At 40.3% G+C, this 27126-nt stretch overlaps 1 protein-coding gene across 8 annotated transcripts in view; it reads right to left on the bottom strand.

Annotated features, from left to right (window-relative positions):
• The window catches only part of KCNH1 (potassium voltage-gated channel subfamily H member 1), a 177623-nt gene that overhangs the window by 53821 nt on the left and 96676 nt on the right, over positions 1 to 27126 (bottom strand). For 5 of the 8 annotated variants that reach the window (XR_011149737.1, XM_069009612.1, XM_069009619.1 and 2 more), the window contains one exon: positions 22977 to 23173. Coding sequence is in view for 7 of the 8 variants with exons in the window: in XM_069009612.1 (XP_068865713.1) it covers positions 22977 to 23173 (197 nt within the window). In the remaining variant the exon portion in view is untranslated. Of the gene's footprint in view, positions 1 to 9701; positions 9910 to 13195; positions 14117 to 20821; positions 20963 to 22976; positions 23174 to 27126 lie in introns of those variants that run through there. The other 3 variants (XM_069009616.1, XM_069009617.1, XM_069009618.1) reach the window with 3 other exon arrangements.

Here is a 27126-nt window from a genome sequence, read left to right as displayed (position 1 = left end):
CAGATGAAGGTTTAGAAACCACAGCATGCAAATACATTCTCAAAAGATGTGCTGGTAAAAATGCAAGCACAAGCACTCTTATTTATCAGGACAAACTGAATGACTGCATGCACAGTTCTGGAGCAGGAATGCACCAAAGCCATGCATGGTAGTGCTTGCAGACAGAAAGGACTGTGGAGTAACCCTGGAGCTACCTCCACCACCAAGTGTGGATTACGACATTGTACATCAGCTTTTCATCAGGCCCAAGTTTATCTTTATATATTTTATGGCAAACAGTTATTTGCACTTACCGTGTTCAGCCATCATTACTCTGCATCACTGACAACTGACAACATACTTTGGACTTAGTAACAAAGAGTGCATATTTCCTAAGAACATGATACAAGGTTTTACTAAGGCAGCTAACATAAAACCCACAGATGTCAGTTTCAGCAACAGTGTAAATTAAAAATTCCAAATAGTCTCAAAAAGGAAAGAAAGAATTCTATGTCCGGGATTTATACTTGACAGACTTTATCTTGACATGCAAAATGGCTTCTATTATGTTGCTTTGTAATCTTGAAATTCTAATACAACACAAATCCTAGGCAAGAGCTGGAAGTGGACAGCATATGTCCCTGCAAGATCTTTGGACTCTACTCCAAACCTATTCCTTCTGTGCAGAAGCAGAAACCAGAAAGAGGTGTGATTTATTTCTAACAGTTTACAGATCTATTAATTCTTACTAAGCAAACATGTTACTGAAAAGCTACGTGCAGCCTGCTAACCTTTATCAAAATCCTTCCTTACTTTAGCGCTCATAGGCAAGGCACTGCCATCATACAAAGATCTGAGAGAAAAGCAGAAGGATGTTTGCAAGAGGCACAAGACTTATATGAGCGATTGTTATTTGCACTACACAAAAAGAGGCTCAACATAACAATGACAGATTACAGGAGCATCCCATTGTGATTTCTGATAGAATAAGAAACACTTAGTATTCAATCAGACATCTTTACTGTAATGTGATAGAAGCATGTAACAAAGGTACAGAATCCTCCCCTATTCAGGCTGATGCACACGGCTGGAAAGAAAATCACATTTCTATTTTTGGTGTCTGTGACGTTGAGTACATGAGGTGTATGTAAGCCTAACAACTACCATTTACTGATTGAAAACATTTAGCAGGCATGCTGACAAACTCTTCACTGTAGCTCTGCAGAGACAATGCCATGAAGGAGATTCAGTGTGAGAAGGAAAAGCTGGAACTGAGAGAAGAGTCACCAAGGTAAAAGGGATGTTAGCACATTCCCATATGCTGTATCTGAACCTGCTATCATAGATGCAGCTGAAGGCACTTTCACACCCCAGAGAAGGGTGCTGAGTGGAAGCTCAGCATGGGGAAAACCCATCCAGCCCTAATTCTGCTCCTGAGGGGCCCTATGGGAAATAGCTGGGTACACCACCAACCAGACTGTCCTTGCAGGTTCACAGGTTGGACACTCCTCCTCCAGGCAATCGATTTTCAATCTCACAGCAAGTTGTTTTTTTTAAAAAAGTATTTTAATTTAGTGGCTGCACTGGAGACAGTGAAACTGTGTTGCTTGGAATTCTTTTAGGGTGACAGAGCTCTGCCTCACTCTCTGAGCTGTACCCAAGAGCTGGCAGGAGACTCTAGTTCCAGCCAGCTCATGGAGAAACCTCTAAAGGACACAATGCCCCACTACATCTTGAGGCCAAAGTCAAACTGCCACAACAGCACAAGGCACAAGTGAAATTAAATTGCAGTCCCTCACTCTCTGAAACTTTACCGTCAGATAAATGACATCACCACAAATTAGTCACTCTAAATATATAATTAAGTCAAGGTCAATCGTTTCTACATTAGGTTGTCTAGCTAAGCATAGGATTGTGATTAAAGTAAGACTCAGAGATTTCTGTAATTCAATCTTTCAAATGGCAGTTTTCAGTGATGCATCAATAATAGACACACAAATACTGTGCAAAAATGGCTACAAATGCAGGTCTACTTCGTAGGTTTCTAGTCTAAGAGGCATTACAGCTTTCTAGAACTTCCACTTGACCTACAGTCTTTTTTTTCAGAAAAGCCGCCCCAGAAAAGTGCCTAAGGACCTGGAATGGGAATCTGGCCATCTGGGTTTAGCACCTGGGTCTGTCAGAGGTTTCCTGTGTGAACCTTGGCAGGTCATTTAATGACAAGGGATGAACAGTAAGAAATATGTAGAGCAAAACGATTAATAAGGTTAAGTGACTTTTTATGGGCAACTGGACCCTGACAGGCTTAGGAAATCCCACAAGGTACTGAACTCTTGTAACTTCCAACTCTTCAGAGAGAGAGAGAGATTAATTCCCCATCACTTCAACAGGAATCATGCATCCTCTGCCTTAACCAGTTTTACTTCAGAGCAGTATCTTCTTTGACATGCTGACTGCAATAGGCAAGTCTGAGGGTCTCATTTTGCTAAGGACATTTTATTATTGCTGACCTGAAATCATGAAATATCACCCTCACAACCACTGTCCTCAGCCCTCAGTGAGGGCACAGGTCAGCAGGAACTTCTTGGCACCGTGCAGTAACATGCATCACTGCCCAAACCCAACTTTTTAAAAAATAAAATCTGGAGTCAGAATAGTGTCAGACATGTAAATAGCCATCACTGGCATCTTTTGTGTTTTAGGGCAGATCTCTTCAAGTTGAAAAACAAAGTAACTCTGTGGTGGTTGGCATAGCAGACTTAATTCATCTGCTCAGGAGCAGTTTGTGAGCAACACTCCTTCAACCATCTCACCTGTCTGACTGAGATTCTATTCTTTCCTCTTTGATGCTGAGCTTGTCTACTCATCTCAGTTTATTCTTAATTAGACTACAGACTGACACAATTTCTAATCATTGCAGACCACCAGTGCAAATCCTCAGTACCATGATCTTTTGTGAAAAAGGCATATACAATCTCAACTTCTCACTGTATTCTCAAGCAATGTAAAACCTTGCTCAGTTTCCCATTTTCTCCCCAGCTCTGTAACTTCCAGAGGTATGTTAAAAGTATTTCAGTTCTAGGGAAAAATGCTCATAAAATCTTGTGTTCATTGGTATGGGATCGCTTTGTCCTGTGATCAACTCTCAACTCTCCCCCAAGGGAGAAGACAAGACAGGAGGCATGTTGGGCATTTTGCCAGATGGCCTAGACAGGAGGCAGGCCCTACACTAAAAGCATAATGCAAGAAGATGCCCAGAACCTGAGAAAACACGAGACAGAGCAATGGCAGCATGACCCAGAGCTCACTGCAAGACTCTGCAGAGCTGGCAGACCACAGAGGGGAAAAAGGCAGTGAGAGACAACAATCCTTTTTTTTTTACAGGGAAAATTACTGGAACAGTTGAACATATCAGGTTGCTGTTGCCAGAATGGGGGGAACCTCAGTAACCTTCTTTCCACTCCAGCAGCTTCCCCACCCCTGCTTCCCAGCCACCTCCTGTCCCTTGCTGATACCCAGTGGTGCTCATCAGACTGGAATTCCCATGGCCCCTCCTCTCTCTCTGCCAGGTCAGTGAACTGAATGTGGCTGTAGACAGGGTCTGAAGAGTGCCAGAGCTGCCGGACACAACAGAAGCAACAGAAGAGTGAACCAGAAACAGGAAGAAGGAGACAGCAGGGATTCCTTGCTCTCAACCACTGAGATCTACCAGATTCAATCAAGTCACCTCATGCAATTTTAAATTATTTGGAACTACTCAAGCTTTTAGAATATAAATTGTCTCTCAAAGAAAGAACAACCTGAGAAGGCCTCTGTGTAACTTTTTGCATCGGTGGTATGTCCTAGAATCACACAGAAGAGAATGCATTTTCAGAAGATTACAGCACTGCTGGAGTGCAGAAAAACTATCCCTCCAAGGAAGAATATAGAAAATCTCCCTACAGTCATGAAATGTAATCCATTCATCATTGTTCAGTGGAGATGCAAAGCTGTTTTTATTGTGAATTACTAAGATCCTTATTTCTTTATATACAGCAAAACTCCATTTTTCTCAATACTCACAAAAGCTCCTCAGGTATGGGATCTCACAGAAGGAATTGCATGAATGGCTCCTTACCCTTCCCAGAAAAGTGGAATGCCTAACAGGGCAATAAGAATGATAATAGGTCTCAAGCACTGAAGAAATGATCACAGCTAATGAAGAAGAACTGTTCTAGGAGAGGAAGGCAATTCCGAGTAGGCTTCAAAGTGACTTCCTGCAGTTCCCAATACTATTAAGAGATGATAAAAAAGAAACTTGAGTAAAGATAAGACAGATGAAACAAAGAGGGTGAAGATTAAAGAGCTACTAGGAATGGAAAGGACAGGAGCTATAAGCAAAAAGAAAAGTGATTTTCTAGCTTTCTTAATGCACAAAGTACCGGGACATGTATTGAAAGAAGATGACATTTAAAAGAAGTCGTTCCAAGAGACACCACCACGGCTGTGCTTGCGCAAGAACCAAACTCATTAGGAGATGGAATTAGCATTAGGAAGAGGATGGAGGAAGCGCCCTGAGGCTTCTCCCTGCTCGGCTCGGCCAGTAGGTGTCACAGCAGTCAATGCTATCGGTGCACAGCGACTCCAGGCCACAGAGGTGTCTAGCTTGGAGAACGCTAAATTACTGTACTTAAAATAAATCGGCTTTAATTAAAATTAAAGAAAAAAAAAAAAAAGGAGTCATTAGTCATTTCTATGACTTTCTAGCAGATATTTCAAGTATCCTTAAAGAGTTTGGAAAGAACGCAAACAGATTGCCAAACATGTCTGCAAATACCACAGCTCTTACACCTGCACTTAGGGCTTTAGCGAGGCATTAAACACTCCGTGCTGGCACAGGTTAAAAGAACAGAGATGTTTGCTGCCCCCTTCCCAGCTGTATCAGCCAGCCTGACCAGCACACACGGCTGAGGTTTGTTCCCAGACATGCCTGGTCTGAGAGCTACAGCTAGAAAACATCAGGCTGTCACAACACGAACATAAAGCCAGAGCAGTACGACTTGCAGAAGCAAGAGAATTTTAAATAATTTTACAAAATTTTCTACTTCAAAGGAAATTAAGAAAAAACACATCTAGGAGACCTCCTTGGGTTTAGCCTCTTTTTTCCTGATGTGAACACTCCAGCAGCAAAACTTCAGGCTGAGTGTTTTCCTAGCCTTTACCAGCACTAAGGGAAGCAGATGGGCTCTAATCATGCTCTGATATAGCAAAGAGAAGAAAAGCATATGATGGCATCCCCCATCATGAGTCTGCCTTTATGCTTGCCAGTCAGCTGTGCACATATAAAGCAATCATGACTTTGTTTGGCATTTCCTCTGGAACATATGGTGATTTACTATGCAGTCTCCAGCATGCATTGACACTGTTTTGAATCGCACTGAAATCCTTCCCTACTACACACAAAAACATAAATACATGTGATTTATGTTTAGGGTCCTGTCTACCCGATAGCAGAAGGGTCCTACCAACAGCTACAGAGCAGCTGCTGACAGCCTCCCTGTCCCCAGTGACCAGAGATTTCAGTGGGAGGAAAAGGCTTTGTTTTTGAGGGGAGACCATGACAACTTGCTGCAAAGCAAGACAGCTTTAAACAGACCACCTGTGTGCCCAGAGGACCCCCACTGCCTGGCTGAGCACACCAAGTGGTTTCTGTTTATCAGCATCCAGTCCTGCTCTATCCTTTCTGCCTAGTCCCACTGAGTGGTGGGTTGCATAATGATCCAAAAATAGATCACTAAAATATGAAAATTATTAGACATACTTAATAATAATCCCTGCAGCTAAATTTTTCATAGCAGGCAATTGGCTGGCAGGTTACACAATACAGCAGCCAAGATGTGAGTCAGAGCAAAAAAAGAGAGGAGCTATAAGAACATCAGTTAAAAAAGCCCCACAGATTTAGGCAGTGCTCTCAGTTCATTACCAAAATGCATCAACTGTGACAACTGGATCTTCAAACCCTGTGCAACTTTGGAACAAGTAACAGTTTTCTTTTCTCACCAGTAATTGAAGAGACCATCCAATAATTAATCTTCTCAAGCCAGGAAACACACTTTTTTCTTCAGTAGCACTGATATGAGGAACACAAGTTAGATTTAACAGAGTTACTCAAATTTTGTAAAATCAAGACAAATACCAAATAAAATGCCCTATGAACACCAAGACTGAAACATTCTTTCTTTGTATGTTTTTCTCAAAACAACAACAACAAAAAGGAAATCCATTGGATTGCCACAGTGTCTGCTGATCTTTACACAGTCATATTTGTAACACTCCTGAAATACTGAAGGGAGGAAACATAGTTCATCTTTTAAAAGACAGAAGTAATTCCAGTGAACGACTCTTTAGCCCTTCACTCCTAGGGAAAATAACCATACTGCCCACAAGATGCATTCATCAAGAAAATGTAATTAGGTATAATTACTTCACCATGCTTTTAAGAAGCTAGTATCATTTCCTGTTCTTGGTGCATAGGCTCCACCTTCTTTAACATACATGCACTAAAAAAACTGACCAAAGTAAACCAGGTTACTAAACATACATTCACTTCTCCAAGGAAAAGAAATGAGAAAGAATAAACTACATAAAGCAGATGTTCAGATGTTAGTGGGTTTGCTTTGTGTTTCACCAAAAGACACTGGGATAGCACAGCGGTAAAGGCAGTAAGAGTCTTCCTAAACTTGGATAAAACTAAGGAAGAAAAAGAAAAGCAAATATTTTAGTGGTACAAGAACTGAAATGAATCAGGTGAAAACAGGTTATTTACAGCACTTTTAGAGCCTGAAAAAGTGCAAAAGCAAAATACCTGCCTTTAAATGTTTAATCTTGGATCGCATTGAGCAAGCCAGATAAGAAGCACTCATGATTGCTCAAGGCACTTGGGTGAGTGGTTCCCTCACCCTGAGCTCCCACCCTTTTGCAAAAAGCTGCTGCCTGCTGGCTTCCAGCTCCGAGAAGACTTACTAAGGCCCAAGAATGACCTAAACAAGAGTGCTTCACAGTATCATAGTCACCAAAACCTTGGTTTCAACCATGGCCTTATCAAAACAGGTTTATCAGCTACATTTAGGCTATTGTTTTCCAAAGCCCCTGCTCCAGTCTCACCTAATGCTGCACTCATGCAGATCCGCTCCTAAAGGGGTAAGAAAAAGCTTTGGTGTTCTGCATTCAGTTACAAGCTTTAAATTACAAGCTTTGTAGAGCCCTGTAACTCAGTCCCTCACAATGTAACTCACGCCAGGTTGTAGAGGGGAGATGTTCTCTGGAAAGCACAGGTTTCAAGGGAAATCAAAGGGGAGCTCCTGCCTGGGTGGCAGCACTAGAATCATAATCAAGGAAATAAAAGGAGCTTGATGGCACCCTAACAAGCATGAGTCAATGTATTTCATGCTTGTCTGCCATCAGGAAAGGCAGAGACGCTTTACCAGTGCCCAATAAAAGAGCAGTTTAATTTCCAATGTCTAGCAAGCAGCTTGTTCCAAATCTGTTGTTTGCTTCATTGGAGTATAAAACAAAATCAAAATTAAATCATTTGTCTGTTTCTCTAAATCACTTAGGATGTCTACAGGCAATTGAAACTTTTTAATAGGAAACAAAGAATATTTATACTGCAAAACAATCTTAAACAATTAATATTATGCTATTAATATTATGCTATTTTTCTGCATTTAATGCAAGTTGCCATATCAATACCCTAAACAAAAAGTAAAATGGGAAGCTTCCTAATGCAATCAAGATTAGTATGTCTTAAGATAAGCATGTGGGAACTAAAGAGCCACGGATCCAGGAATAGCCAAATAACAACTAACATTAGCTTCCTTTACATTACAAAGGTAATCTGTTTAGCTTATCATTATTATCACTATTACTGTTGCATCTTCACACCCTACTCCTATCTGCTCAGTCTTGCCTTAGTGCCCATGCAGAATTCATATTCAGCATTTACAAAAGTAAAGAGATTAGAAACCTCTGGTAAAAGAAGGATCAGGAATTTCTTCAGTAGAAGTGTTCACCACTGGTGTCAGATCCATTTTAGGAGGCTCCCAGACATAAGAATTATTCCTATTTGTTTGTTTGTTGCACAGCTCCATGAACCATGAAATACCTGGCACTGAATTGTGCTTGATTTCAAAGCAAGAGTTTTTGCTATGAACAAGTTGTGCTAGAAACCTCCAAATAGCTCAGAAGAAGAGTAATCCTTTGTAAAAAACTTATTTTCTTCCATCTCAACTAGCTTTGATGCTTCTATGGTAAAACTACAAATATTCACTGTCAAGCTGCCCTTTCAGAATGTTCCCGAGCACTGTATATGCCAGATGGCCTCAGGCTGGAGCAGGAATGTTGTCTTCTCTGCTGCTGCCCAGCCTGGTGTCTCCAGCAGGCTCTACCTGGTCTTCACTGCATCCCTGAGAGGGGACCTACTGCCACAGACACCATCCCTTGGCAGCTAAGGCAATTGAGTCTCATTAACACATTGGTTGTCCACACCACTCGCACAACACAAAGCAGTCCTATGGAAGGGACCCTGCCTAGCTCTGCTACCTGCCAGCATGTGTTCAGGTAAGGTGAGGGAAATGAAGAAAGAAATCAGCAGCAGGATAGATCCAGATCTCTGAGAGGTCAGCCTTCCTTACCCGACTGCCTAGGCTCATCAAGGACTGTACGTGAAAAGCCAACCACCACTGACCTCTAGGTGTTTGTTCCAGCAGACCTGTTTGCTCACGTGGAGCAGAACCACCCTTCTCTCCCTGCTGCCTCAGGCTTTTTCTTCCATCACTGTCTCCTGAGAAGGTGCTCCCACAACTCAGAAAATGACATAGCTCATGAAGTTTGAGATGTCCTGCCTGTCTGAAGGGACACAGCTGGCCCAGGTCACATTCAAAGGCTGCTCAGAAGGTGTGGGGCTCAGCTGCTGGTGGGCAGAACACAGCAAATCACACATGCAGAGTAAATCTCAAAGGAAAACATGACCTGCAGGGGTAGGCAGCATGCATAGTGTGACGAGCCAGTCTCAGATCCCAAGCACACACTGTTGCTAAGTGAGTCTGGGGAGCCTGAGCAACCCACAGCTGGCATTCATCCAGCAAGCATGGAGCAGCAGCTTGATCACATGTTGTTTTTGCAAGGTGGGAGGGCTGCAGGATGCAAGTGTTATATCTATTCTGGTCCTTAAAGCAGCTCATGTTCACACAGGAGGAGCAGAAGCATAAGGATCAATCATGCACCATTTGGGTACCACGTGGAAATACCAATTAAGACTGCTTTTGATGACCACCATGGCAGAGGCCCAGAAGCATGACCTCTCCAGTGGGAGACATGGGCTTCATATCCATGCCACACAGCTTTTGAAGCAGCATTTTTTACAAGGAGTGTGGTAGATCAGTGGTCCAGGTTGCCCAGTGAGGTGGTAGATGCCCCATTGCTGAAAACACTCAAGGTCAATTGAATGGGATTCTGGACAAGCTGATCTAGTTGAAGAGGTCCCTGCTCACTGCAGTGCAGTCAGACTAGATGACCTTTAAGGGTCCCTCTCAACACTCACTATTCTGTGATTCTGTATTGGGTCCCTCTGGCTCAAGGATGTGTTATGGTAGCCATAAGACACGATGCAGTGGGTACCACATCACATTTTCTAGAAGGCACTGTGTTGGTAGGTTAAGCCTTGGGTACTAGAGCAACCTTGGATACAAACAGTTGAAAAAGGACCTCAAGTGCAGTCATGACACCAGAAGATGCTCCTGACTTTTTCATTTTCTTCTACTGGCTGCTTTAGTAATATTTCTTGGAGATCATGAGAGTGTAGATGTTGCTTTATTGCAGCTTCTATCATCAGGAAGGAGTAGCAGACAGGCTGTCAAATGGTGAAGTCTGAAGGGTTTCTTTGGGGCACAGCTAGGGGAAAAGTTAGTGAGACAATCTGAGGTTGCTCTTTACTGTTTTTATTGTGTCCACCTGGTCTAGTAAAACTCTGAAACACTGAGCTGTCTCTATCCCCAGTCACCAACTGCTGTCCTATAGCCTTGTGGATCACAGAGCACCAGCTGCTCCATTCATCCAGGTTTTTTTTACCCACCTCCATGGAGAGATACCAGATGCTCCACTCCTCTCCTGCCTCTTTCTCTGTTTTAACATGCTTCTCTACTGAGAGGCTCTCTTGGTACATGCAGCATTCAACAAGGGGAAGAGGGACAAGCCTGTGTTTCAAATACCATTTTTCTGGCCTCTCCTGACAACCTTGTCCTTGTTTTTGCTCACTCAGTTGCTTCCTTTAGCACACTTGTATGTACTATTAAATACTTACAGGCTGGGTTTTGTTTCAAAGCAGACACAAGGCCCTTTGCAAGACTGCAGCACAAAACCAGAGTCTGCTCTTCCACTACACAAAGCATAATTCAACATACTATGCCACGTGCTGCAGACCTTCGAAGGTCTTCTACACAGAGTAGAACACATGACTAGAAAATGCTGGTTCCATTCCTCACTGTCACTGTACAAGACAGCAAGTCACTTAATCCTCTACATTTCAGTTTCCTTTCACATAAGGACAAGAAATCATTCAATCTTATAAAAAAGTAATAAAGAAATATAGTCCCATATGAGCTCTTTGGATGAAGTGCTCTTTTTGTATACCTTGAAATATCCAGTAAAGAAATTCCAACATGTAATAAAATGACAATATTATTAACGGTAATTTGGTAGGAGCCTTATAATTCTACAAAGTGTGCCTTTCTGAACAGCTCTCTGAAGAGCATAATGAGGTTCGGAAAATCTTACTGATTGGAAAATGTGGTGAAACAAGCAATATGCAATATTTAGTGAGAGATTCTCAGAGAGCATACCAAGAAACACCCCCTCAGTATTTTTGAAGTTATGCCTTCACATCTCTAATAAATATGCTAGATATAAAAATAACAGAGCAATTGCAAATTTAGATGAACTTTTATAAATTTTGGAAACATATTACAAACCGAAACCCACAAGTTTTCCAGACTCCCTTCATGGCTGCATCTGTGTTACAGAATGGTTTGGGTATGAATGCTGAAGGATGTTTAGGAACCATTTTGATTGTGAAACACAAATGATCATTTTCAAGGTTGCTGAAAAAGACCACTGTAATGCTTTTATGTTATAGAATATAACTGATCCCAAATGACATCCCAAATAAAAGCTTTCCATTATGACTTCTTCCATTCACTCCCAGGAATTTGTCATTGGACTAAGTGTGAATCTCCTCTTTCAGAAAGGGTACAGGATAATCACTGAGAACATGTAAGCCACTGAAACTTTTACTCCTACAAGACTTACTGCTTGAGCAATTTGAAAAATGCAAGCAAGGAAAACTGAAGGTTAATATTTCTAGACTACACCAAATTTCTAATGGCAAAGCCAATACCCATTTGTTAGAGCTAACACTATTTTCTTCCTCTGTTATTGCTTTGCAACTTAGCATGACCAAAGGTTACAACATCTTCATATTTCCACTCTAGCCAACCATCTGATCAAGTATGTGATGGAAGTCAACAGCAATTTTGTTTTCATTAATCAAGATAATAACTGGCAATAAATAACATCTTTGCAGTCACTGTGAAGTAACAGCAAAGCCTTGAAAAACAACAAATTGCCCGTCCCCCTGCTTAGAGGAAGACTGCAACGTGCCTCACTTCTGCAGCACTGGATACAAAATATGCTGGAATTTACATGACATTTAAATCTTATGCAAAATTCAGGCATCAACCTTGAAGATGGGAGACACAGATGTATCTATTCCAGTCAACCTGGGTATATCATTAGTTCTTTTTGAAGTATTTTGTCTGGGTTTGGGTTTGACTTTTGGTGTTGTTTTTTTTTTAAGATCCAATGTAAAAAAGAAGGTTCCAAAAGGGGAATGTAATTCTGTATTTTCACACAAAGACAATGTTTACACAAAGTAAATAATCCAATGTATTACAAAATTATTGTGGCAGAAATTTTCTTGGACTCTGATGTCAGCTCTGTAAAAGAATAATGAAAAAAATTTTGTTGTGTAGTATATTAATTACAGAGCATATGGGAGAAATGACCAACCATGAAGTATGTCAGAATGGTAGAAGCACGTCCTCTGAAATTTTAAGAGGGAGACACAGTACCTTTAGATGAATTGCAAGGCAAAGCCAGGTTGGGCAATGCTGGGGAAATGGTATAGATGTGGTTTGCCAAAGTCACAAAGACTTGGAACAGTGCATGTGTGGAGTGTTTTCTTTCTGTGCTTGGAAAAGATGCCAGGAGATGGTGACAAAAAGAAGAATCACAAAGGTATATGGTATTAAAAGCACAAAGTATTAAAGTCCAAACACTTCTTTAATTGGCTGTTGGGTTTTTGCATTCATAATGCTGCACTAACTAAAAATGGATTTAGCAGACTTAGCTCCTGATAAAAATCTGGTGAAAACATTATGCAGTCTCACAGCTGCATAGACAGACAATGCATTTGGACCTGTGGTTAATTAAAATCCCTTCATGTCCAGCTGCATGGCTGTTTGTGGATGGTGAAATTCCCACTCCAAGTCCTATAAGAACAGCATTTTGGGACACTGAGAATACTCAGAGTAGCCTACCACTGTATGCTCCAGCTTTAGTTGAGGGAGGTATTACCAAACACACTGTATACATATGTGTGTCTTTATATTCTCATATATACAAACACAACATGCTGAATTTCCCACCCCATTTTGTAATGTAAAAAGCAAAAGAGAAAATTAATGGGAACAACAAACCCATTAAAATAGAGACAATATTAATATTTTCAAGTAAAGCTGAGTGTAAGGCCCCCCTACAGTCTGCTAATTCAGAAAAATTACTCAAAAAACTCTTAGTACGTTCATTTGTATAGGGATTTTACGTTCTACATCAGTGCCAGGTATCACATTTCTGTTCGAAAATCTGAATCCAAACAGGTGTTTGACACAACAGTGCACTTCCTTTTGAGGAAGGAATCATACACAGTTTGAGCAAAAACCCAGTTGCTGGCTGCAAAATTAATACCAAAAGAGAGGGGATGATCTGTGATCCTACTCTCAATGTATTTCTCAAAGTAAGTTCTTATACTGAGCCACAGCCCAACACACTCCTTAACACTTGACTTTAGCTGAAGGAGTAGTTGGTAGCTGCAGTTATAGCAGACAACTGGCAAGGTGCCCTACCAAGTTTTGTTTGCAATTGGCTCATTCCCATGATGGCAAAACATACTGGACTTCAAATTCAGAAACTCCCACAAGGCCGCACCTCGTCGTTACTCCACTTGAGACGCAGCAGTCAAACACTCCAATGTCACGCTGGAATGGGCAGCAGCCTGTAGAGCAGGCTGACATCAGACACCACGTTACCTGCACGACTGCTCGCAGCAGGCCTGAGACTAAGGAATGTGGCACGCTCCTGGCTATTCTCCCCCAGCAAGATGCTCGTTCAGAGGCAACTAAAAGGCTGGTTGTCAAGGATGGATACAGGAAAAACATCAGTTGTCTACACACAGAGGTTAGTTTGACCGCTCAGTGTTTACTGTTTATCTGCTCTGAGATCAAGCTGGGAAACTGCTTTGGTTCACACAAAATCTTAACAGGATTTGTTGGATTTAAGGTGATCTACTTCTATTCTATTATGCCTGTCATGGGGCATAGCAAATAGAGCCCTCAGAGGAACTATGGAGACCTGGCTCAGGCAGAAAAATAGGGAAAGGACCTCCTTTGTCTCGCTGTCCAAGAGCTCACAGTTACAATAAAAGTCTGAACATTTAAGCAAGAAAATAGCGGACCTGTATGTAGGGTTTGGTCTGGAACCAGGATCACAAAGTCCCTACACAACACCAGCTGCAACCTCCAGAATGTACTTTTACTTCCTTTTTTGTTTTCCCATAGGGGGCAGTTATTTCAGCTTTCATTGCAGTGCCAAAGAAAGGACCAATCTGATCACTTAGATTATAAAGTTTGATTGCTCAAGGATGTAGGTTGGCCAATGTAACTCAGCTTTCATCTTGCACAGTTATCTACATCCTCTCTCCTTCATGGATTACCTTGAACAGGTTGTGTTTGGATCTGCAGTCCTGTGAGTTCAGCTCTTAGTAACCCTAGAGAAGACCAGAAGGTCAAAGCTGTTATGCCAGGAAATCACCCCCTTTTAGTAAGTTTGTCCTGCACCCAGCTGCTTCCCAGACCAGAAAGATCATTTTCAGAAAAAAAATAATACAGGAGGATATTAAGTCACTGTTCTGTCTTTGGCTTGGTCATTAGTGCTCCACAGTGAAGCACCAGGCCACAGAGGTTACTATGGCATTGACATAATTAGTGCAGTTATAATACATGATAGCACATGGCACACAAATGCAAAAAAGTCTGGGTAGCAGCATGAATATGTTAGAAAGAGTGTGGGACATTGGAATTACTTGGGAGCTTCAGCAATGATTCAGTCACTGTAGATATATATATATATATATATATACACCCACAGACAGATACGGCAGGCACCAAAAAAACCCCGTGTCTTATTTTTTTTATTAGAAATACAGAAAAATGTTCAATCTCTGGCCACTCAGTCATGATAAGCAGAAGTCTGCTTTGGAGAAAGGGTAGGAATTCTTTGAATTCCCCTGGAATGTCTCCTCTTTGCGAGCCTGGTGCAGAACTGGACTAAGGCACCTCATTACACTTGACTGTGGGCAGGTGGTGGAGTGACACGCACATATTGAACACACCATGCAGACAGACTACACATATTTCTCTAAATCAACACAGTAGTAAGAAAAAGGATGAGTTTAAATTTGGGAATAATCCTTCCTACTGTAAAAATACTAGCAAGAATTTCACTGTTTTCACAAGGAAGACTAGATTCCCAGACTGTGTAAGAGCAGCTATACTGTCTTTTGGATTATCGTCTTCCGTCCCTGGTGGTGGGCCAACATTTAGAACTTCTTCAGTTCCTAGGAAATTCATTTTCTATTTTAAAAAGGCTTGGGGGAGCTATTCTGGGGAATCCTCATTCACTCTGAATAACCTTTCTCTGTATTAAAATTATTTCTACGTTTTAGTCTACGTGGGTGGAGGAGGGTAAAAATCAAAGTGATGCATTTCCTTCTGTTGGGATAAACAAGCTGGTGTGGGTGGTTGTGCATGTTAAAATGAGACAAAACCTTTTTTTAACGTCAACTTTCTATTACTCATCTGAAAATAGCTTCACAAAAGCCAAATGTGTCTTTTTTTAAGGATTAAAAGAGTATGAAAACAAATTTTATTTTAATTCACCATCAACCTTGTTACATGCATTTTTCGTCTACTCGGAAAATGTCTTTCCAAATATGGAAAGACTTCATGAACACTAAAGATTTCAAAAAGGTCAGAATTTTTTCTTTTATATTTAAGGCTGAGTATTTTACGAGTCACTGAGAAAAAAACCCTTTCAAAAACAACTCAAGCAGGTCTCCTCAAAACATGATAAAACAAAGCAAGCATCAATTCGGTTTCTGGATTAATGAATGAAGTTCTTAACCTCAATTTCTGGTTAACCAGAACCCCTTCTGTTTACTGCACTTTTCTTCCAAGTACTGACATATAATTGGAATGTTTTTATTGACATAACATTGACATAGTTTTCCATACTTAGAAAACACATTGTGAAATAGCCAAAATTCTGGGTTTGCAAATTTAGCCTACACAAATTTAATTCCTAATTCAGTGATCAGAATGCAAATGATAGTTAAGAATTTAGTGACCAGCATGGGAAAACCTGTAAATCTACAATAGCACAGAATAATAAATACTCTTTTACTGAAGATACTTCAAGGCAGTTATGGCTTTAGTATCAGCTTCATAAAAGAATCATATTCTTCCATTTTAAGGTGAATTGGCATTTGAACTTCAGCCATACAAGCTCTTCCATCAATTTTATTGATGACTATTAATACCTATTGATGACTGCGTTACTTTTAATGGAATTTGCTAGTGAATGGCCTATCAGAATTTCAACAACGTAATATTTCTGTGAAGAAATACACAGCTTGCTTTGTATGGCATACTAAGTTACTTCTTTATAACAATTGTACAGACATTATACTATAGCACCTAAATGTATGAAAATTACTCATTATTCATAGTAGCAGAAGGCATCTCAAACATGTGATGAATTCATTAAATCAGTTTAGAAGGGATTAGTCATTTAAGAGCATTCTAAAGAAGCATTTTGCTACTTACCCACAGAGCTTTATCTAAGTCCCAGCTAAAATTTACATGACAACATATCATGTAGTGAGTAAAAGCAACAGAACCGTTTTGTTGTCTGTTTTGGGTTTATGTAGCAAGTGTTTGATAGCAGACAGGCTGCAGAGGTGGCTTCTGTGAGAAGGCACCAGAACCTGTCCCCATGTAGGACAGAACAAGTTGTGGTTCGCCCCAAGGCGGGCCCACCATAGGCAAGAGCTGAGCGCATCAACAATGTCAGTAGCACCTCTGTGGTAACGTATTTAGGAAAGAGTAAAAAACACTGCACTACAGCAGCTGAGAGAGAGAAGTGAGAATAAGAGAAAGAAACTCTGCAGAAACCAAGGTCAGAGAAGATGGAGGGGGAGGAGGTACTCCGGGGCTGGAATAGAGACTTTCCTGCAACCCACGGTGATGACCATGATGGAGACTGTGGAGCTGCAGGTTGTCCCCCTCTGGCTCCTGGAAGCCCATGGTGGGGCAGATATCCACCTGCAGGCCACTGAGGGGGGCCTAGGAAGGAGCAGGTCTTCTGGCCAGGACCTGTGGCTCACCAGGAGAGTGGCCCTGCAGCAGGCTGTTCCTGAAGGACTGCCCCCATGGAAGGGGCCTGCACTGGAGCAGTTCCTGAAGAACTGCTGCCTGTGGGAAGGACACACACTGGACAATTTTGTGAAGGACTGTCTGCCATGAGAGGGACCTCACACTGGAGCAGGGGAAGACTGTGAAGAGAAAGGAATGGCAGAGGACAAGCATTATGAACTGACCATAACCCCCATTCCCCACCTCCCTGCACTGCTCAGGGGAAGAAGAGAGGAGAGTTGGGAGTGAATTCGTGCCTCGGAAGAAGGGAAGCGATGGGCAGAAAGTGTTTTTTAGATTTTTTTTTTATTATTTGTCATTATCCTACTCTGATTAATTGGTAATAAATTAAATTAATTTCATTCATTCAGGTTTGTTTTGCCCATGATGGCAATTGGTAAGTGATCTCCTCATCCTTATCTCCACCCACAAGCTTTTCATCTTATTTTTCTCTCCCTGTCCTGTCAAGAAGGGGGAAGATAGAGAGGCTTGGTGGGCACCTGGTAACCAGCCAATGTCAACCCACCACAGTGTTTTAGAACTTAGTTAATTGTGTTTTCTATGGTACACACACATCCCCACTATGTAAACTATTTATCTGTAGCCAGATCTTTCTCTCTATAAGCACAGGAGCCTAAGGCTCCAGGTCACATGCATTAAATAGAACAGAAATAAGTTTAGAATTTGGAAGTTTTGGAAAATAAAATTGAAGATGATGCGGCTGAAAGGTAATGGAGTTGCTTTGGCTTGAGCACAATCACATATTTCAATAATTGCTGTAGGTGTGGGAACATTAAATGCTCGCAGTTCATCAAATCCTTTCCAAGTCTGGGTGTTGGGGCTTTACCTGGAGGGATCCAACAAACTACAGAGGAGGAGAAGGAAGAAATCCAAGAGCACATCCTCCCGAGAGCATGAGGTTTCAACTCATTGACAGACATAGCACTAAAGCCATCCATAGAAGATGCACACACAGCAGGCCTCAGAGCACTTTTGGTACAGAGTGTAAAGCCTATTTGCCCAAAAATCTGTGGGCTAGCTAAACAGTTCTCTGTTAGAGACAGATAGAAGTTCAGATGGCCAAGGCCAGAGAAAAGATGCAAAAATGCAATATGGAATCTACCAATAATGAAACAGAATAAAGTACCTTTTGTTTAGATTGACATGGAAAAACTGTGAATACAAGAACATCCAATTCCCTGAACAGCTTTAAAAAGCAGCATGGGAAGGAACACAGTGCTTAACTGTTTATTTATATTTGGACAGGTTTTTTGGAAATTGACAACTTTGCCTCCTGGACAGCTAATTTGGCATAATTCCCAAGCCACAGGCACTTCCAGACATATCAGTCATGTCCAATGTCCTCGGTTTTCAGTGCTGTAAGATGCGTGCCCGTCAAACATCAAAATCCTCTCCCCACAGGACTTGTGGGATTGTTTTGGTGACAAACACAGGAGAAAGAAGCAGGCTGTCAGTTTGACCATTATGAAACCCATCATCAAATGGGACAATATTCTAAAATTAAAATCTTTCTCTTCTCAGTGTAAGAAAACTTTGTTGAAACCTTCCAGCAATTCAGGCTTTTTTGTAGGAGAAAGAATTCTGGGATACCATTTTGAACCTCTACCATGAAGAAGGATTTTAAAACTTGTCATGCGGAAAGGCAGAATATAAGGCCATGGACTGCCTCTCTGAAAACAAACTGCTGCCAACACCCCCTGAGATTTAAAATCAGGGCTTGAGGCACTCCTAGCTGAAATGTATGATTTGAGAGAGGTTCTCTCTCTAGTTAGAGCTTACACTATCAAAAGAAGAAAGATTAAGCTAATGCTGAAGAGGAAAGTACAATTACATTTTAAAATTGCTTTTTGAAAAAGATGTTGGGGACCTGTCCACTGGCACAGTTGGAATACCAGAGAATAAACACACCACTACATGTACAAAAGCAAGTAATCTTACACTGCCAAGGAGAGAGACTATTCTGTTACAATCACTGCTCTCTCAAGTATGTTCTGACTAGGAGCTTTGGCTCTAACTCACTAAATCATGTTTGATTTGTAAAAACACAGAACGTTCTTTGCCGCTTCCTTCACTCTAACAAAATCCAAGTAACATACCTACATCCTACTGCTTTCCTTCTTTTATATCAGGATACAAATTTCAGCTTCTGGGAAAGCTACTTGTGCTTCCTATCATGACACTCCAAAGTATTCAGAATTAGTCATTTAATCTCCATCCAGGCTAAAACGGCTTACTAGAGAAATCTCAGCTTAATAAATTATGTATAAGAATTCTCCCTTTTATGTAGTGTGAGCAGTCATTTGAGCTATAACATCATTTATGGCTGCAGCAGAATGAAATGAGCAAATACACTGTGGTACAACCCAGTGTAAGTTAATACTGGTCACAAAGCTCGTACACATGGAAAGAAGCAACTGCTAAAGCCAGAACATTTCCCAAAGGCCTTTCCCATTCTTAAAGAAGGTGCCAGCAAACTTGCACCCCATCACATGCCAAAACCAGAGACAGGTAGTTATGCTTCTACGAACCTGGAGCTATGATGTCCAATTTGGAAACCCAGAAGTGTTTAAATATTTGATGGGAGAAGCCAGACCTCCATCCAGCCTGTGCATCCTGCTGCCCTCCTAATCTGCAGTATTTCTTTTGTCTAGCATACCTTCCATGAGAGTGAGTTTGTGACTTGACTATCCAACAATACCCCCAGTGTCTACACTCTGGTTCCTCTCCAAGATTCCAAAAATGGAGAGAAACATCAAGTTAACCTGCTTTAATTTCAGAACATTGTTACAGCGAGTATTGCTCTGAAAAACCTCTATCAGCTTCCTTTCAGCTGCAAAGTCTTCAAGTCCAACATATAGCCACCTGCAGCCACAGACTGCAGTTTCAGTTTCTTAGCATGGTGGAAAGAGAGATGCAGCAGATAATTCTCCCTCTGTTCCCACTTAGATGAAAATTTCAATGACTGGCAGCAGAAGGAGTTAATTAAAGGTCTGCTTTCTCTTCTCTTTTAGGAAAAATAAAAAGTTTTCTAAGTCTGAGCTCCAGTCTGAGGTAACTAGACAGCTAATAACTTCAGCAGGGATTTTAGTCACTTGAGGAAACTGCTCAGGGAGTCACCTGACAGCAAGCTGACACTTTTAGAAAAGAGGATATTTCACTGGTATTTGTTGAGAAAGTCAGTGAAAAGAAACTGCTTTCACAGCACAGACTGGGACAATAATGACATGCCAGGCACAGAGCATTGGAAACTTTTCCCTTGGCCACAAAGTCTTTAAGCATCACAGGCAGTAGCATTTTATACCTGCAGGCCTGTTCTAGGGAAGGCATAAAGGGGATACATGGACCAGAAGTGTCCTGCCCTCCCAGCTCAGCTCAAACCACATTCAAGACAAGTAGGAAGACTAGCACAAGGAATGTTGCCTTTTACTTTGCCTAAATCCAGCTCTAGGTTTAGCTAAGGTCAAGACCAATTGACCAGTTTGGGTACCTTCCAATGTGCCTGCATGTCTGCTTATTTCTGTCACAGCCATCAGCACGTGGATCCAGACCCAGTAACAGGGGGAACATCTCTTCACTGGCACTGAAGGGCCTGGGATAGGGAGTCCCAGCTCCACCAGGGATCACTAGAGGAGACCTGGCACCCAAGGAATATGTTAATATGGTGAAAAAAACGGACCAGTGCTAGAGTTCACTTAAGCTGAGTGAAACTTGGCTACAAAGCACCTTGAGCTGTGTAGTGAGACTCAGTACCATGGCCAACTGAAGGCATATGTACCCTAAAGATGGGGACACCTCAGAGGAATGACCAAGTCTAAAAATGTGCGATCCTTCTGAAAAAAAAAAAATCTCCAAAGCTGCTTGTTCATGTATTTGGAATCCATATGAATATATTTGGGAGGAATACACAGTATCTACATTTCAACTAGTTGAACACTTTTGGAGCCAGAGATGAAACTGTTTATTGAAATGAAAAGTGTAATTCTGATATTTATACTCCAAAGGATATGCAATACCTCACAAATGCAACTAACAGAAGGTACCAGTTCATTTTAATTCTACAAAATTCCATTTGCAGAAATAGACCATAGAAGTGTTAGAAGCGACAGGCTGGGGAGCTATTTCTAAAAAAAAAAAATCACAGATATTTAAACCAGATTAAATTCTAAACTCTAAAAAGTTGCCTTTTAACATGCATTACCTCAAATCTCTAAAGTATTGTACCTTCCATGCATTTCCAAGAACATGTATTATCCACATTACTTAACATTTGCATTCTGATTGCAATCAGCCTTCTTCTAATAAAATAAATAATGTTACAGTCTGTTAACCAGGAACCATCAAACTCTTGCCTCCATTATCAATCAATGCCACTCTTCTGCTGACTGCAACTCAATTAAAATCCAATTATTTGAATAACTGGATGGAAATTGCTATCATAAGATGTATGTTTTTATTAGGAACATTTTGTGTAGAAAATTGACAGCACAGGAGTTGTGACACTATGATTAAAAAATGTTTTGTAACCTGGGCTGGGAAAAGCTACGCCAATAAACATGGAGGGGCAGTGTCACCTCTGGAGTAGGTATTTGATTCTAAAGTCGGGCCTTCTGGCTCAGAGCAGGTCCAAAATTATGTGATTCTGCTAGCATTACTATGAGCTGTTAGAAAACTGATCCTTCTAAGCTTCAAAGCTTGCTACTTCTACAGATGATATTAAAAAATAGAAGTAGTTATATATTCTGAGGGCATCTTACCACATTACCCATGGAGTTAATTATAAAATATGTCAGTCAGTGATACTGATTCTTTAGGTGATATCAATGTCAAATTCTTTCATTTATTTTATTTCTTACATTAACTAAGACCACGTAAGGAGGTGTTTATTAACAGGACATCTCTCTTAATATGCTTGCAGCTGAATACCTTCATTTGAAAAAAAAAGTCTTAGAAGGAAATCCCCAAGTATAAATTTGCTTCTTAGTTTTTAATCACATCAGTTTTCTACCAGAGCTCTGATTTATTTCACCAAAGTGTGGATAACAAATTTTTCTTCATCCAACCCTAAAAAGCTGAATTCTTTGATACTGATAACATATGCAGATAGAAAATATCATCGCAATACTTTTACTTTCAGTACACCAACTCTAAATATAAAAAATAAAATATCTTTAAAAATGTCTAGTTGTAAAGTCTAATTTTACAAAACAGATTTAAAAGATTAAAACAGTTCTATTTTTTTCAGGTCTAATTATCTAAGGCTTACTTGGCACCTGAAATTACTATGGAGAACCATTTAAGAACAAAAAATTCTCCTATCAAACATATTTCTTTACCTGATCTCAAATACCCTTATGAAGCAAGTACAGGTTCTCTAATGCACTTCTTTTCAGTGTAATATTATTGTCTTCTACCTCACATCATAAAATCATATCATCTGAATTATCCCTACTACAGTTTTAATAAATTTCTGCAGAGGTTGTTCACTGAGGATTACACAGAGGATTTAAACTGGGCTATTAGATTATGATTACTTGCATTTGACAAAATACCTTGAACTAGCACACAGCAAGGAATGAAAAGAGCCAAAAAATCAAGGATAAGAAAATGGAAATACTATAGATAAGCAAAGTAATTCCAAAATGTGATTTATAATAAAAGAAACAACTCTTGATAGAATGTCATCTTCATATTACTTTTCCATTGTGATTACTGTACTTAACTTTTGTTCCATATATCAGATTTTATATATTTTCTGTCATTTTCCTTGTGATTTCAGGCAAGACCCCTAAAATATTTTTAGGGGTTTTACAAACTAAAGTTGCATTAAGTAGTGAACACTGTTTATCACACGTACATGACAGTTTTCCTATCTGCTGGAACCTGTCTACTTCCTAGAAATGCATCATACTTTCACATACACACAGTCTAGCTCCCTCTAAAGCTAGCACTGGAATAAATACTTATAGCCTTTTGACTCTACATGCTAGCAGGGTCTCCTAGGCAAGCTCTGAAAAGTCATCTTATAAAAGGGGTCCACGAAAAATGCCAGAATTCAAGCCATTCAGTTTTCTCACGCAGACAGACGTTAAAAGTGAGATCATTTACATGATGTATGTTAAAATCACAGCTACTTACCCTTTTTCTCAAGTTGTAGGTCAAAATGAGATTTCTGGAGAAGGAGTGTGAAAAGGCTGTGTAGAACTCCAGCACTTTCTGCAAGGCATCCCTTTTTATCACATGAAGATCACAGTAAGTCAAAGCCCTTACATTAGCACAGGACTGGGCGAGGGTCGACTCCTTCCAGAACACATCACCAAAAACGTCTCCTTTGCCTACAGAAAATCAACAGCATTGCTTTCAGTAGCAGCACTACTTCCATCAAAAATAGAACAGACATCTCATTCATGAAGTCAAGTGTCTTCTATTTTTGCGCTCAGAAAAAAAAACTGTCTGGAAAAAAAAACTTTGAAGCATTTAATGGATAACTTTTTCCATTATCTTTTTCTTAATTACAACAGTCTAGCAAAACTTCCTAAGAATGAATCATAATTTGAAAGTGTTCTATGTGACAAGTTCCCTTTAAATATCAATAAAGATTTTTCTTTCAAAATCAAGAGAAGTGGTTCACTCTTGGTTCATGTTCTCTTCTGATCCCTTTCAAAGAAATTAATTAAGAGGAAATAGTTTTTCCCTTTCTCCTTTTAACTGTCACACAAAGGATCTTTGTTTCTTACATCTGTGCTGTTGAGTCTTCTTAATCTGGCTACTATTTACCCACTGTTGTGTCAATAAAACCATCCTGTATAACATATCAGTGCAGTTTCAGGCTGCAACTAAACAGAGTCCAAACCAAGAGGAGTACAGATTAGTTATCCCCAACACAACAATGACAAGGCATGAATGTTTAGCTGTTTCACACTGGAAGGAAGAAAATGGCCGTTTCCTCACACCCTTTCCATGTGCATGTCTCTATGAGCTTGGGGCAGCCAGTGAAATCCCTGCAGTGGGATACTGCAATGAGGGCATTTGCACCAGTCTGGGCACTACAATGCTGGGCACATACACCAAAATCTACTGAGGAGCAGCCCCCAGTCAGGATTTCACTGGTTACACCCCAGCTCAGGCTGGGCACAAAAGGGAGCATGTAGGAGAAAGTTACAAGTTCATTTTCAAAAGTAACTGTCTTTTTTTCCTGCTTTCCAATACTTAATGCTAACCAAAAAAGAATATTCAGTTGTTACCTTGATAATGAAAAGCTATACTGTTTTTGTTTTAAAATGTATTTTCCTCCCAAACTGCTGCTGTGCTATATCACCGCTGCCCATCTCTCTTAAGACCAATGACATGGAAATGCATCCACATCTATCAAGCTGTGGTAGGAATGGTCCCTTGTCTTATAAGTATCATCTTGCCCATAGCAATTCTTAAATCCAAAGCACCAAAATATGTATTAGTTTACTGAATTCAGCCAGGTTCTTTTAGATTTCCTTCCCTAAATAAATTGTCATTTTTGAAAGCTTATATGAAAGTCAAGAGAACTATCGGGGTAAAGAGCTCAAGAAAACTTCTAATTCAAACTCAGAATTCCCATCTCAGTCCTTCAGCTGTATTCCACTCTTATCTAATCTCTTCCATGAGATGATAAGCATTTTCTCTTTGAGAAGAAGCTCTTAACTTGATGGTAAACTACCCTGAAGTGCACTAAGCTGTCGTTAACTCTGATGTGCTCTCAGTCTTCCACAGAAAACCTACACCATCCACCTCCCATGGACCAGTTCAGATCCTGATCACTTTGACTTCATTTTAATTTTAAATGTGTATATACCCTGAAACCACCTGTTCTGTTAGCACATTTTTCACAAGATTAGGCAAACACACCATAAAGATAACCTTTCTTCCACTTCTAGTCTCCTTACATAGGACAATGCCAACATGTGGAAATAGTACAAAAGCTTCATACCATCAAGCATAGCAGTAGTCCCACAGCCCAGTACAGTAAACAACTTTTCTTTTTAACAGCAATGACTTTTCACATTTTCAATTATTTGTATGGTTTTTGTTAGTAGATACATTAAAAACGGCTTAAGAAAAAAAGCTTCCATGCACTTAAAACAGATCTTCCTCTACAAGGCTTTTAGACAGACAAATACACAATATATTCAAAATTGAAATGAAACAATTTTTATGCACCATAAAAACTGATATGCTTCACTGGGTAAAAATGGATTGTTTGCTTTGGAATAAATATGCTTTTACTCACAATCTTCCAGGCAATTAGCTAAACAACTGTTTTAATTAACGCTCTGGAATCTATCAAGCATTGAAATGTGGCATCACTGATGAGCAACAGTTAGAGCTGGTAGTCCAAGCACAAGGGAGAGGAATTCTAGCTCACTTCTAAGTGTATTGCTTAACATCTCCGGACAAGTTTCCCTACCTTAAAATGACAATAATTATGTTACTGCCCCACAGTAACATGCTGAATAATTAATACAAACCAAGCACAAACAGCATGGTACTGCTGTGCCTACCTCAGAAGTGACATACCACAGAAGTTAGTTATGTCTTACTCTTTCTGAAATTTAATTCTGCTTTTCACATAACACAGAAAGACACAACTCTGTCCTTCATCCCTGGCAGCAAGCACAGCTGCCTTTTGCTATTTGTAACTTTTCCCTCCATAAAAATCTCCTTTCTGCAGTATCCTGCCACCCCAGGGAGTCACCTCCCATTAGTGGCAAGACCAGCACAGGAAGGAGCTGTGTCTGCTGGGTGCCCACTGAGCCAAACCAGAGAAAAGCAAAACATGAGCCACAAACTGAGTCAGATCACAGAAGTCTCTGTTTTTAAGAAACAAACTTAAAAACCCAAAGAAGTTGTACTCTTTTCTTTCATTAAAAAACTTCCTTGAAGTTAAGAGCGAGCAATCTAGTCAAAAATGAATCCTACACTGTATTTCAGTTTCCAAAGTAAGGCACATGGAAGCACCTTATTGCTTTATTTCTGTCAAGTCCATTTGCTAAATGAAGCATACCAAAAGTATTAAATTTGATTGTCAGATTCTAAAAGAACCATGTTTGACACTTATAGAAAAATGAGGGGGGAAAGGAGCAGTAGAAATCTATACAGCAAGAAGGAATTAAAATTCCACCCAGGATTACCTGCACTGCATCAGAACAATTGGCCACTTATGCATAATAAGGAATTGCATACCATCTCCCTTTGTCTATATGTTCTTCACAAAGTGTGATCAATCGCTGTGGAAAAAGGAATCAAAAAAACAGGGGGGCAGAATAAGTGGGTGTTTTATCAAAACCATCTGTAACTGGAAAGCAAGAAGGGTATGGTGATACTTCTGAGTCAGAAGGTGGTTGGCAAAGTCCACTGGCTACATCAGGGAACCTGAGCCAAAAACCTCTTTTTATATATAACTCCAGGCTTTATATATTTCACCTTACCTCTGAAGAAAGATTAAAAAGCCAGAGAAATGCAGATGGCCGTTTGTTTGTCAGTACTTTGCATTTCTGATTCCCAGTTTGCTGAATTCCAGATGTTTGCCAGGAATGTTATCTGTCAATCACACTTAAAGTGGATGATCTAAGCTTTTACCATCAATCATTTATATTCCCTGCTGGATTTGAGGGCTGAAGACCTTTTCCACCATCAGCTCAGCATGCATTGGAAAGCCAAATAGTGTTCTGCCTTTTATGTTTCCTTGTTTGTTTTCATTATAACAGCAAGTCCCCAAACCCTGATATATTTAAACTGTGAAGAAATATTTTATAAAACCTCCTGTTTCCATATTTGTTCTTTCCCTATTTCTTCTTCACATCAAGTCTGCTATTTATCTTCTAAGTGAAAAGATGGTTTCTCTGTTACCACTGCCAATTCAGCCTGAGTCAGGCATAAGGTCAAGCCACATCCACTCTGTCTCCTGAAAGCAGCACCAGTAATGAAGATCTGATTATTGCAGCTTAGTCAGGTGTTCTGCTGATTCTGAGAACAACACCCTCGCATTACAACTGTATTGCCTTGGTACCACAACAACCCTTGGCTTTTTCACTCTTACAAGAGGAAAGATTGAAGAGTTTTCCTCTTAGACAGAAGATATTCCACTCTACTCCAAGAAAATAAATATGGCTCATGTGGAATATGTGTTTGGCTGATAACCTGCTCAGTCCATTTTTGGGTTCTGGGTGTCTGGAAGCTGTGGTGCAGTTTTGGTGTGATAGCTGGGGGAGAAGATGAGGCTATGGATTCATGTGTTGCAGGTCTTCCAAATCAG

Source organism: Aphelocoma coerulescens, chromosome 3 (assembly GCF_041296385.1).
Source record: "Aphelocoma coerulescens isolate FSJ_1873_10779 chromosome 3, UR_Acoe_1.0, whole genome shotgun sequence".
Lineage (NCBI taxonomy): Eukaryota > Metazoa > Chordata > Aves > Passeriformes > Corvidae > Aphelocoma > Aphelocoma coerulescens.
Note: the sequence above shows the minus strand (reverse complement) of the source record. Positions and strands in the feature narration are given on the sequence as shown.